This window comes from Armigeres subalbatus, chromosome 2 (assembly GCF_024139115.2).
Source record: "Armigeres subalbatus isolate Guangzhou_Male chromosome 2, GZ_Asu_2, whole genome shotgun sequence".
Taxonomy (NCBI): domain Eukaryota; kingdom Metazoa; phylum Arthropoda; class Insecta; order Diptera; family Culicidae; genus Armigeres; species Armigeres subalbatus.
Window position 1 is genome coordinate 145692860 of NC_085140.1, and position 14212 is coordinate 145707071.

Consider the following 14212-nt stretch of genomic DNA (forward strand, 5'->3'; position numbering starts at 1 on the left):
TGGTTAATCGTTATGAGTGCACATCATATTTACATCCATATCAGAACACAAAGGGGTGGCGCTAAAGAGCTTACTTTATTGAATACATGAAAGCTGCTTTCTGTCTCGCGCGAGCCATTTTGATCGGGATTCCGCAGAGAGCGGTCGAACGAAAACTCATTCTGTGGCCGTCGGAAAATAACAGCACAAAGTGAAATTCCAACGCAAGGTTTAAATAAGCGTTTGTTTCTGTTTCTGTAGCATCGCCGTGGTAGCTTAGTTGCTGTTAGTGATTGCATTCATTCGAACAAATCTATTACATCATCTCCCTCCGACGCGCGCTTGTGATTGTGACTTGTGACTTTCTGTCGTAGCCAAATAATTAAGTTTTGCACTTGGGAGAAAATTCATCTCGGCTCTCGATTTCATTTTCAATGACTAACAGAAACAAAACCAAATAATCTTGCCAGAAAATTTCACTTTCCGCCGAGGACAGCTTTACTAGATTTAGTTCGAAAAATTCATTGAAGATAACCACTTCCTTCGGTAGGGTTTGATCTCACGACCCCATACGCTAAAGTTTGGCGGCTAAACAGCTAGGCCTACTAAGCTACAAAGAGCCGTCCGGCGGAACAATTTATTATTGTGTGACATCTGCACTAGACTGGCCCAGGAAACAAAAAGTTGTCTAATTCCACGGGGCACCCCCCAGGATTGTGTCTTTGGGTGAGAAAATCAATCTCTGAAAATTTCAGCTCAATCGCTTGTTGCATAAGCTGGCCATTTGATTTGAAGTTTGTATGGGGATTTCAGCCAAAATGTATAGGAAAATACACCTCCGTCACTCATTCGATCTGGAAATTGGTTCTGATTGCTCGATTGACCTCAGAATTGCAAAAACGGCAGTTGGTATGCTACAGAACAATTTCACAGAACATTGTATGATGATTAAATGAACTTTTATATAGGTTTCGGCTGATGCGATTCGATCAAAAAACCCAAAAATACACAAATCAGCTCCTAATAAACCAAAATTATATAAAAGTTCATTTAATCATCATGCAATGTTCTGTGAAATTGTTCTGTAGCATACCAACTGCCGTTTTTGCAATTCTGAGGTCAATCGAGCAATCAGAACCAATTTCCAGATCGAATGAGTGACGGAGGTGTATTTTCCTATACATTTTGGCTGAAATCCCCATACAAACTTCAAATCAAATGCGCCAGCTTATGCAACAAGCGATTGAGCTGAAATTTTCAGAGATTGATTTTCTCACCCAAAGACACAATTCTGGGGGGTGCCCCGTGGAATTCGACAACATTTTTTCTCCCCATAGTAATCTGGGCCAGTCTAATCTGCACACATACTTCAATCTTCATCAGCAACTATGCACTCTTTTGAAATTGTGTGTGATTTTTGTAAGTTTAGTCGTTATTTACTTGCGACTACATAAAGCGGCAGTATAAGTGCTGTAATAAGGTTGTTATGCTTTATCATCCTAATCTATGCCATCTTCGGGTGACCTAAACCAAAAGAATGAAGTTTAGGTTCCATTATATGTATTGTAATTTATGTTGTTGGACTATTCTAACGGCATTTGGGTATTAGATTCTAACATCTACCTACCTAATAATTTAGCAAAAGGAACACAAAACACTGACACGACCTTTTTGACTTTGATGAACACAAATCATTCAGAAGGTTTTTTCTTGTGATCGCTCTCGTAAATCTATGAACAATCATCATTTCATGCCGCTCGCCTTGGACTTGATGCTAGCCAGATTCTTCTGCTTCATGGACTCTCGCCAATCGCATTCTAGCTTGATGTAGGCGCCCCCTTGCTGATACGTCACAAATTGCTGATTTTGTTCGCCGCCGGTTTTCTTACCAACCATCGCAATGATCTGTTTCATTGCGCGCTCCTCGAACTCGCGCTGGTTATCCTGGTTGCTGCGGGCCGACATATCACCAGCCCAATGCCGACCGTAGGATATTTTGGGCTTCTGCTTCGCATTCTTCGGACGGAACGAGCGTGGACTGCTGTATTCGGATTCACCTCCATCGCTACTGCTGCTGGAGCTATGGCTCAGAATGGTGCCGGATTTATCGGCATCCTCTGAATCGGTTTCCGTTTCCGATTCAGCAACCGACTGCGACAGTTGGCGAGCTATGAACTTTCGATTAGCACGACTGGGAGCATCGCCATCCACGTTGAATGTTGGAAGCAAACCTTGCCGGGATCGATGTGGCAAAATTCCTATACCATTCCACCAGGGATCGTTGATAGAGTTTGGGGGCTTGAATGGGGCAGTTTCGTAAAGACATCCTCCTTCTGAGGCTTGCATTGCCAGCTGCAGGATCGCTCTGTCTCGGTCCGTATCAGCCTGGACTGTATGTTCTCGAAATTGACAACCCTGTCGATAATTGATTTAAAACATTAGAATCTAACATTGACACATGATCCAACGTCTGGCCATTTACCATAATGAATATCGTATTAAAGAGAAGAAAAAAATTGGATGTAGGTATATAGTTATTTATTTTGATGTTCCCTAATAGCCTATTCAGATTACGTCATTTATTATACCTAATAAATATCGTGTTAAAGTGAAGAAAAAAAATTAATTTGTCTCGGTTTTAATTTTTAGTCACATTTATCGGGATTACCTTCTTTTTGAAATGCCCGTCTAGTCTAGATGTTAGATAAGATGCAACAAAAAAGAACTCTCATACCCTACAGATTTTCTACCCCGTCATACCCTACACTGCCGCTAACCGCAAATCGTGCACATTTGTATATGGAGGCTCATATACAGATGTGCTCGACTTGCGGTTAGCGGCAGTACAGTATTGGCTGAGTACCGCCAGAAGCTCGACGAACGGATAAGTGCAATCAACGTTAGCGACAACATCAACGATATATGGGAGTCGATCCATGGAGCGGTGAGCACAACAGCACGAGAAGTGGTAGGCACTGCACAGAGGCGACCCAGGACGGGTTGGTTCGATGTGGAGAAACGAACCCACCGCAGGAAGAAAAAAGAGTACGAAGAACAAGTTATTAGTGAGGCGCAGGAAAAAATGGAGCAGAACGATATTCGGAGGTTTTATGAGTCTGTCAATGGCGTGTGAAGAAAGACAGCGCCATCTCCCGTCATGTGCAACGACCAACAAGGGAATTTGCTGACAGATAAAACTGAAGTGGCTGCCAGGTGGAAGCAACACTTCGAGACTTTTTAGAATGGAGGAGTGACGGTGCATCGGTGAACAGAATACATATTAGCGACGATGGACATGCTGTGAAGATGCACTACACTAGATGTTAAAGCTGTTAAAGAGCTGAAAAACAATAAGGCTGCGGGGAAGGACCAGCTCCCGGCTGAACTTCTTAAACACGGCAGTGAGCAGCTTTATGAAGTTCTGCACCATCTTCTTCTTCTTCTTATTGGCATTACATCCCCACACTGGGACAGAGCCGCCTCGCAGCTTAGTGTTCATTAAGCACTTCCACAGTTATTAACTGCGAGGTTTCTAAGCCAAGTTACCATTATTGCATTCGTATATCATGAGGCTAACACGATGATACTTTTATGCCCAGGGAAGTCGAGACAATTGCCAATCCGAAAATTGCCTAGACCGGCACCGGGAATCGAACCCAGCCACCCTCAGCATGGTCTTGCTTTATAGCCGCGCGTCTTATATTATGTCGAAAATATGGGAAGACAAGGAAATGCCTGCTAGCTGGTTGGACGGCCTCATTTGCCCTCTATTTATGAAAGGGCACAGACTGGAGTGCGCCAATTATCGAGGAATAACCCTCCTTAATTCGGCGTACAAAATTATGTCCCGTATTCTGTTCAACAGATTGAGGCCGCTTGAAGAGTCCATCGTCGGTGAATACCAAGCAGGTTTTCGTGAGGGTCGATCACCGACGGATCAAATGTTTACCCTGAGACAAACCCTTGATAAATTCCGGGAGTACAACTTGCAGACACATCATCTGTTTATTGATTTCAAGGCGGCGTACGATTCAGTGAAACGGAATGAATTATGGCAAATTATGCTTGAACATGGTTTTCCGGCGAAACTGATACGGCTGATTCGTATAACGTTGGACGGATCGAAATCAAGTGTAAGGGTATCAGATGAAATATCGATGTCATTTGTTACCTTAGATGGATTAAAGCAGGGTGATGCACTCTCGAATCTAGAGTAGAGTGGGGCAAGAGTACGCACTTAGTTTTCAATCGATCATGTGGCCCTTATGAAGCAAGCTTTTGCATATCAAATCAGTGTCGATGATTCATATACTCTTTCTTTATGTTACCCAGTGGAAAAAATATTGAAATTATTGAGATTCGTTTTAGTAGAACCCTTATTGCAAGACAAGTGAAAAACGCACTCTTACCCCAGCGGTGGGGTAAAAGTGCGCATCGGGTGGGGTAAGAGTACGCATTTATCCAATCATGTGCTTTAAATATATATTAACATAAATAATAATAACATTTAATTGATGTTTAATGAGCATATATTAGGGAATGTTTAAAGATTACGTAACTCTTAAAGGGGGAGGGGGTCCTAAAAATGTGCACTTTCATACGAAAAACCATTGTTTTTTATATATACAAAAAACTACAGAGGTAAAAATATATATCAGGTTTTGCGTGGTGTATACAAAGGCATTTTCCTTAAAGAAAGTCCACCAATCACGTAACGTAAAATTTGGCTATTTCATCACCCCTTCCCCCCTACCTTACACTATTTGTAAGAATCCTCTAAAAATTATATGGATCGTCACACATATCACAACCCCTCCCAGCTAAACGTTGCGTAATTTATGAATGTTTCTTTGGTTAAATGATATTATCATTTAGATGAAGTTGTGTTTTCGTACTATGTTTAGGTGTACAACAAGTCATAATACAATTTCATTATTTCGCTTCAGTGCTTTGTTCGCTAAGTCCTTTTTAACACCGAATTACTTCAACTTATCCTGAAATCTTGTGATAATTTCGAATTCTGTCCCTTTTTTCTTAGTTGTGAATCTTTACGCTTTGGAAGAAGTCTTATTTCGGCCGGAGATACGGGTTTGACATCATAACTTGAAGATTCACATGCGTACTCTTGCCCCACCGGTTCCTGCGTACTTTTACCCCACTGTCCCAAAAAATATTCAAGTAATGGGTTTGACTTCTTGGAAAACCAACCGGATTGGTGTTCTGTACCATAAAGTACTCTATATAATAGGTTATCGAAATGGTATAATGTTCACCTGATTGAACGTATATATGGTAATGAAATACTAATTGCGGAAATCCAATTATTTTTAGCAAAATGACCAAAAAGTTATCTAACTCCATATCTCCCTTGTTGTTTATTCAAATCGTTTACAATTACACATGATAATAGTTGGCCAGAATACCTGTCAAACTGATGCAGTGCTGCTAGTTTATCTTTTTTTATTACTTCAAAAAATCGAAAACGTACTCTTACCCCACGCGCACTCTTGCCCCACTCTACTCTACTGTTCAATATAGCGCTCGATGGAGCGATTAGGAGAGCTGGTGTGCAAAGAAGTAGTACCATTATTACAAAATCGCATATGCTCCTGGGATTTGCGGACGATATCGATATTATCGGAATTGATCGCCGTGGAAGAGGCTTTTGTGCCTTTTAAGAGAGCGACAGCGAGGATTGGACTCACGATCAATACCAGCAAAACGAAGTACATGGTCGCTGGCAATCAACGTGGGTGGTGGTGGTAGCGAAATGGTGCTGGATGGTGAAAAATTTGAAGTGGTAGAAGAATTTGTGTATCTTGGAACATTAATGACGAGCGATAATGATGTTACCCGCGAGGTGAAAAGGCGTATTGCAGCTGCAAATAGGGCTTAATACGGACTTCGTAACCAGCTTAAGTCCCGTAGTCTGCAAACGAAAACAAAACTCGCGCTGTATACTACTCTGATTCTTCCGGTGGCTTTATACGGCCATGAGACATGGACGTTAAAGGAGGCTGATCGGAGAGCTCTCGGAGTGTTTGAGCGTAAGGTGTTGCGGGCAATACTCGGCGGTAAATATGAGAACGGTATCTGGCGGCGTCGCATGAATCACGAATTGTACCAGGTGTATAAAAGGCTGGAAATTGTTAAGCTTATACAACACGGCAGACTACGGTGGGCTGGTCACGTTGTTCGTATGCCGGAAGAACGTCAAGCGAAGATAATATTTAGTTGAGAACCCGGAAGAGGCCGTAGGCTTCGTGGAAGGCCGCGTAAACGATGGCTTTTTGCAGTTGAAGAGGACCTGATGGCGCTCAATGTTCAGGGCGACTGGAAGCGATTGGCCCAGGATCGAGTCCAGTGGAGAAGGATACTCCATTCAGCGTAGGTTCATCAAAGAGCTGTAGCCCATCAAGTATCAAGTATCATACCCTACAGATTTCAAATATCTCTCCATTAGGGTGGCTCAAATTAGTATGGGAAAAACTTTTTTCAATTTTTCAAAATTTCAGCCAAATCGGTCAACGTGTTGGCGGTGCTAAACTCGTTGGAAGTTTATATGCAAAAATGCATGCAGAAACATCCAAAAACAGTGAATTGCAATTGGACGGCAAAACTTATGATGTAGAACTATGATACTCATTCAGATCTTGAAGAATTTAATACAGAATGTTATGCAGAAAACCGCGAGAAGATTAGAGTTTGCCTAAGTTATTACCATTTCTCTGAAGTGGGGTTTGAGCAAATTTCGTTTCTTTTACCTTAGAAAAGAAATAAATTCACCCCTACAACACTCCAGCAAAATGCTAATAATATCTTCGCCTAATAAACTCTAATCTTCTCGCGGTTTTCAGCATAACATTATGTATTTAATTCAACAAGAACTGAATAAGTATCATGGTTCTTGATCGTAAATAATGCCGTCCAACTGCAATTCACTGTTTTTAGATGTTACTGCATACATTTTTGCATATAAACTTTCAACGAGTTTAACACCGCTCAAACGTTGACCGATTTGGGTGAAATTTTGTCCAGAGCATCAGGGCATCAAATAGAACCGAATAAGAGGGCGGCCCATCAAAAATTTTGAAAAAGTGTTTTTTGAGCCACCCTACTCTTCATACATTCTCCGTAAAAACTTCAAATATGTTTGTACAGAAACGCCCAAACATTGACGGAGTTGGATAAAATTGTATCCAGTGGATACTAGAGGATCAAGGAATCCTATACCTAGTATGGAACAGTTTCCGATACTAGTTTTCCTATTATTGGCCATTCGAAAAAAAAGTGACTTTTTTGTTAATACCCGGAAAATATGCTGAATCTATTTACTATTCGCAGTCGTAAACTAAAACTAAACTGGAACTTACCGTTGGACCCGGCAATGTTTCGTATCGATAAGCTTGTTTGCCACAACAAGGGTATCGGCCAGCAGGACCAGCTACTCTTCCCTCAGCGGCAGGTCCCAAGAATTGCGGCTGCTCTGGATGATACTGGCACCATAACATTTGATACACCGCAAAATGTGTATCGCAAATCGCACAATATAGGAAGTGGCAGTGTCCCCAAAGGCGCCAGTACACCTTTCGCCAGGACCGCAATTCTTTGTGTAAACTGGCCACATAACTGGTGATGTTCCATGATGGATCCTTAACGTGCGAACTAATTAGTTGACCCCATCGATTGAGCCGTATGTTTTGCGGAACGCAGTGTATGAAAGTGCTGACTGTTTGGGTTAAAAATTTGCCGCACCTTAAGCAACGAAACATACCCACAAGGGTTGCATAATGGCCGCGCAAAGCTTGTGGTTCTATCTCGCAAAGACTTTGGATGAGTTTGGTCCATAATCGAGGTGCAATACGGTCTTTTTTGTCCTTGACCATTTCTAGTTCCAGATTGGTGAACATAGCAGCTAGTCGCGTTATGATGCTATCATTCAAACAGGCTAAATTTGCCGAAGCTTTCACCACCTCGTTTAGCCTAGCATGACAGAATGATAGACAATCCAGCAGCAGAGGTTCCATTTGTAAGAAGCTGGCCGAAACGAGTATTGGCACTACGTTTGAAGGATCTAATACGGGCCACTCCTCCTGTGACATGGAATCCTTTTTGACCCACTTCATAAGCCATTCAAATATTTGCAAATCGCAATGTACCGATATGTCCATGTCTTCTAATCGTTGACCGGCTGTTACATCTGCAAAGTATCCCATTTTCGTTATCAGCAATTTCTGAGGACACGCGAAATCCCTTGATGTTCCCTTGACCTCATCGCACACATGAATGATAACCTCCGGTCTGAAAAAGTGATAATAAAAGCTCAAATTAATTCACCAATTAGTGATATAGCTCTTCTCGCAGACAAGACGAAGACATCATCCGTTTTAGATCAATAGTCAATACACTATTTAAGACATAACTTTTGAATAATGTGACCAGACGTGACCATATACGCAAATTCTATCCGCCAATACTAGTACATAACTAGTATAATGTAGAGTTATAAGCATTGTCATCTGTTAATAAGCGTTTGCATTGAAGGATGATGCTTTATCCGACAAAATTTGCGATCTATTCACTATTCAGTATTCATCCTTAATACTCACTCGGATCGACTATCCGGTATGGTCACCTGTGATATCGATGTTTTCCTTCTAGCGTTCACCTTACTGGCGCTGCTCGCTATTAAAAAATTCTGCGACACGTCTCCCACGGCTGAAAGTCCTGCTTTTTTGACTCCACCGCCGCTTTGAATATCCGGCGAGTTGGTATCTCGTGACACCTTCGGTGCATTGATGTTGGCGGTAATCTGCACCACCGGATGAGTCGCCATCGGCTTTGGATTGGTACCTTTGCTGTACGAAGGGCCGCCACAGGTTGAAGTCGCAACATTGTTGGGACATATGAACGGTAGCACCGAATCCAAAATCCCTTCATTCAGCACTTCGTCCAATTTCTCGTTCAATAAATCATCCAATGCTTTCCTCGGAGGAATCATGTCCGACACTTCTAGTTTATTTTTCTGAGTTTTTGCATGCGAAACAGATTTCTTTTTGAACACCTTCCTTTGCATTGGTCCATCCTCTTTTTTTGTACTGGTCTGTCGTGCTGGAGAAGTTCCTGATATGGCGGAACTGGCTTCAACCGCCCCTCTTGGACGGATATGGACACTGTTGACGAGTTCATTACGAGCCAGCTGATTGTAATCGAAGGGAGGAGGGTTCTTCTTGCTGCTATTGAAAGAATCATTAACCTGACAAGTAATTTTAAGAAATTCAAGGAAGTCGTGCATGGAAATCGACTCGCTGTTACGGTTCTGTTCTACATGGTCCACCATAGCGCACTAATATACACTTCGAAGAGGTACCAAAAATCACTAAACTAAAAATTTCAAAATAATCGATTGGGAAAACGTTGATCGGAAAGTTATACGAAAATATTTTTCTGGGTCATCAACTCAAACAAGGGTTGTTTTGGTTACCCGTGGTAACGGTATCTGCTTCCGGTCCGCAGGCGCGCAAAGTTTGATTTGAAAAATGAAAATAAATAAAGCCCTATGAGTTTGAATGGTTTGAATTGAAGTGTGTGTATTATGTAGCATACACACGCTTTAACACGTTGGACCAACATTGACTCCGCCCCTAGGTTCTGTTCAAATATTACGTAACGCAATAGGGGGGGGGGGGTTTGTTTGATTTTTGTTACGCTCTGTTAGGGTCTGTTCAAATATTACGTAACGCAATAGGGGTGGGGGGTTGTTTGATTTTTGTTAAGCTCTGTTACGCAAAATATAGGGGGTAGGGGTCCTTCGAAATATTGTTACGCGTAACAAATAATTTGCATTAGAGAAAAAATATTTTTTTTTTTTCAAAAAATATTCATTATCTTTAAAAAAGCATGAAATAAATACAATAGACAATAATTTATTGCACAGTCGACGGATCCTTCAAATGCTACCAAAATTAAGATCTTTTTCAAAAAATAGCATTTGTTACGCGTTACGCATAGGGGTGGGGGTGGTTCGGAAAATTGTTACGGAATGTTACGAGGAGGTGGGGGTTCTTAAAAACAACGTTTTTCGCGTTACGTAATATTTGAACAGGCCCTTACGCAAAATATACACTAATAAAAATCCACACATTTTTATTGGCAAAAATCTAAAGAAATTTACAAATAAATGTTATGTGTGCGTTAATAACCACCCGCTATAGGAGAATCCACATAAAGGTTATTAATTAATAACGGTTATGTGTGTTTCCACATATATGCTATGCGAATTCACATAGCCGTTATGTGGGAAATGCTATAGTCAAAATTTATGTGTGCCACACATAATGGATATGATTGGATTTTTGTCAGTGTAGGGGGTAGGGGTCCTTCGAAATATTATTACGCGTAACAAATAATTTGCATTAGAGAAAAAATAATGTTTTTTTTTTTCAAAAAATATTCATTATCTTTAAAAAAGCATGAAATAAATACAATAGACAATAATTTATTGCACAGTCGACGGATCCTTCAAATGCTATCAAAATTAAGATCTTTTTTCAAAAAATAGCATTTGTTACGCGTTACGCATAGGGATGGGGGTGGTTCGGAAAATTGTTACGGAATGTTACGAGCAGGTGGGGGGTTCTTAAAAACAACTATTACGAACGACATAGAAGATAATACGACTCGATACAATCGGCAACGACTTAGGCGACGAATAAAGGATCACGATTGGAAGCTTGGAACATGGAACTGCAAGTCGCTAGGCCTTGCAGGTTGCGATAGGATAATCTACGATGAATTACATCCCCGCAACTTCGATGTCGTAGCGCTGCAGGAAATCTGCTGGACAGGACAGAAAGTGTAGAAAAGCGGGCATCGAGCGGCTACCTTCTACCAAAGCTGTGGCACCACCAACGAGCTGGGAACCGGCTTCATAGTGCTGGGAAAGATGCGCCAACGCGTGATTGGGTGGCAGCCAATCAACGCAAGGATGTGCAAGCTGAGGATAAAAGGCCGTTTCTTCAACTATAGCATCATCAACGTGCACTGCCCACACGAAGGGAGATCCGACGACGAGAAAGAAGCGTTCTATGCGCAGCTGGAGCAGACATACGATGGATGCCCACTGCGGGACGTCAAAATCGTCATCGGTGACATGAACGCTCAGGTAGGCAGGAGGAAATGTATAGACCGGTCATCGGACCGCATAGTCTGCATACCGTATCGAACGACAACGGCCAACTATGCATAAACTTTGCAGCCTCCCGCGGAATGGTAGTCAGAAGCACTTGCTTCCCCGTAAGAATATCCACAAGGCCACATGGAAATCACCTAACCAAGTAACGGAAAACCAAATCGACCACGTTCTAATCGACGGTAAATTCTTCTCCGACATCACGAACGTACGCACTTACCGCAGTGCGAATATTGAATCCGACCACTACCTCGTCGCAGTATGTCTGCGCTCAAAACTCTCGACGGTGATCAACACGCGTCGGAGTCGTCCGCCGCGGCTTAACATTGGGCGGCTACAAGACGGTAGACTAACCCAAGACTACGCGCAGCAGCTGGAAGTGGCACTCCCAACGGAAGAGCAGCTAGGCGCAGCATCTCTTGAAGATGGCTGGAGAGATATTCGATCCGCCATTGGAAGCACCGCAACCGCTGCACTAGGCACGGTGGCTCCGGATCAGAGAAACGACTGGTATGACGGCGAATGTGAGCAGTTAGTTGAGGAGAAGAATGCAGCATGGGCGAGATTGCTGCAACACCGCACGAGGGCGAACGAGGCACGATACAAACGGGCGCGGAACAGACAAAACTCGATTTTCCGGAGGAAAAAGCGCCAGCAGGAAGATCGAGACCGTGAAGAGACGGAGGAACTGTACCGCGCTAATAACGCACGAAAGTTCTATGAGAAGTTGAACCGTTCACGTAAGGGCCACGTGCCACAGCCCGATATGTGTAAGGACATAAACGGGAACCTTCTTACGAACGAGCGTGAGGTGATCCAAAGGTGGCGGCAGCACTACGAAGAGCACCTGAATGGCGATATGGCAGACAACGGTGGCGGTATGGTAATGAACCTAGGAGCACGCGCGCAGGACATGCGACTTCCGGCTCCGAATCTCCAGGAAATCCAGGAGGAGATCGGTCGGCTGAAAAACAACAAAGCCCCTGGAGTTGACCAACTACCAGGAGAGCTGTTTAAACACGGTGGTGAAGCACTGGCTAGAGCGCTGCACTGGGTGATTACCAAGGTTTGGGAGGATGAGGTTCTGCCGCAGGAGTGGATGGAAAGTGTCGTGTGTCCCATCTACAAAAAGGGCGATAAGCTGGATTGTAGCAACTACCGCGCAATCACATTGCTGAACGCCGCCTACAAGGTACTCTCCCAAATTTTATGCCGTCGACTAACACCAATTGCAAGAGAGTTCGTGGGGCAGTACCAGGCGGGATTTATGGATGAACGCTCTACCACAGACCAGGTGTTCGCCATACGTCAGGTATTGCAGAAATGCCGCGAATACAACGTGCCCACACATCATCTATTTATCGACTTCAAAGCCGCATATGATACAATCGATCGGGACCAGCTATGGCAGCTAATGCACGAAAACGGATTTCCGGATAAACTGATACGGTTGATCAAGGCGACGATGGATCGGGTGATGTGCGTAGTTCGAGGGGCATTCTCGAGTCCCTTCGAAACCCGTAGAGGGTTACGGCAAGGTGATGGTCTTTCGTGTCTGCTATTTAACATCGCTTTGGAGGGAGTAATACGAAGGGCAGGGATTGACACGAGTGGTACGATTTTCACGAAGTCCGTCCAGTTATTTGGTTTCGCCGACGACATTGATATCATGGCACGTAACTTTGAGAGGATGGAGGAAGCCTACATCAGACTGAAAAGCGAAGCTAAACGGATTGGACTAGTCATCAACACGTCGAAGACGAAGTACATGATAGGAAGAGGCTCAAGAGAGGTCAATGTGAGCCACCCACCACGAGTTTGTATCGGTGGTGACGAAATCGAGGTGGTAGAAGAATTCGTGTACTTGGGCTCACTGGTGACCGCCGATAACGATACCAGCAGAGAAATTCGGAGACGCATAGTGGCTGGAAATCGTACGTACTTTGGACTCCGCAAGACGCTCCGATCGAATAGAGTTCGCCGCCGTACCAAACTGACTATCTACAAAACGCTTATAAGACCGGTAGTTCTCTACGGACACGAGACCTGGACGATGCTCGTGGAGGACCAACGCGCACTGGGAGTTTTCGAAAGGAAAGTGTTGCGTACCATCTATGGTGGGTTGCAGATGGCGGACGGTACGTGGAGGAGGCGAATGAACCACGAGTTGCATCAGCTGTTGGGAGAACCATCCATCGTTCACACCGCGAAAATCGGAAGACTGCGGTGGGCCGGGCACGTAGCCAGAATGTCGGACAGTAATCCGGTGAAAATGGTTCTCGACAACGATCCGACGGGAACAAGAAGGCGAGGTGCACAGCGGGCAAGGTGGATCGATCAGGTGGAGGACGACTTGCGGACCCTCCGCAGACTGCGTGGTTGGCGAAGTGCAGCCATGAACCGAGCTGAATGGAGAAGTCTTTTATGTGCAGCACAGGCCACTCCGGCCTTAGTCTGATGATAAATAATCAAGCTTTTAAGTGCATAAAAATACTGTTTCCCCCAAAAGTCGATGTTCTACAAAATTCCTGAGTTTATGACAAATAATTGCTAATTTATTTTATTATTATTCCTCTTTTTTCCCTGAAAATTTGAGTAATATAATTGTCAATGCGCGATTAATCGTTAAATTCTTAAAAATCGGAGGCTGAATATTCGTAATAAATTTGCACGCTGAGATTTCTTTAAACAAGTTGTTCAAACAAAGAAGCTTCGATTTCACTTGTTACTACGATGCACTCAATGTTAAAAGCATGTAGACATATGGTGAAATTAACAAAATTTGGATATTGTTTGTAGTAAGCATCAAATATCATATGATTTGATTTATGTTTTGTTTGAACAACTTATTTGAAGAAATCCTAACGTGCAAATTTATGACAATTGTCAGCTTCTGATTTTTAAGAGTTTAACGATAAATCGCACAGTGACAATTATATTACTCAAATTTTCAGGGAAAAAAGAGGAATAATAATATAATAAATAAGCAATCAATATTCATAAACTCAAGAATTTTGTAGAACAACGACTTTTGGGGGAAAC

The 14212-nt window shown here is 43.0% G+C and overlaps 1 protein-coding gene across 3 annotated transcripts; it reads right to left on the minus strand.

The window, feature by feature from the left end:
- Nucleotides 1–994: 994 nt before the first annotated feature.
- On the minus strand, nt 995–9497 carry LOC134210956 (SANT and BTB domain regulator of class switch recombination). Of its 3 annotated transcripts, none has more exons than XM_062687413.1 (4): nt 9273–9497; nt 8589–9212; nt 7353–8280; nt 995–2394 (listed from the first exon to the last, which is right to left on the minus strand). In XM_062687413.1, exons 1-4 carry the CDS (start codon nt 9317–9319, stop codon nt 1723–1725), a joined length of 2271 nt encoding a protein of 756 aa, XP_062543397.1. In that variant the 5' UTR covers nt 9320–9497; the 3' UTR covers nt 995–1722. The 3 variants fall into 3 exon arrangements, with proteins under 3 accessions (XP_062543397.1, XP_062543396.1, XP_062543395.1); XM_062687412.1 differs by having other exon boundaries at nt 8589–9215; XM_062687411.1 differs by having other exon boundaries at nt 8589–9497.
- Nucleotides 9498–14212: the final 4715 nt, after the last annotated feature.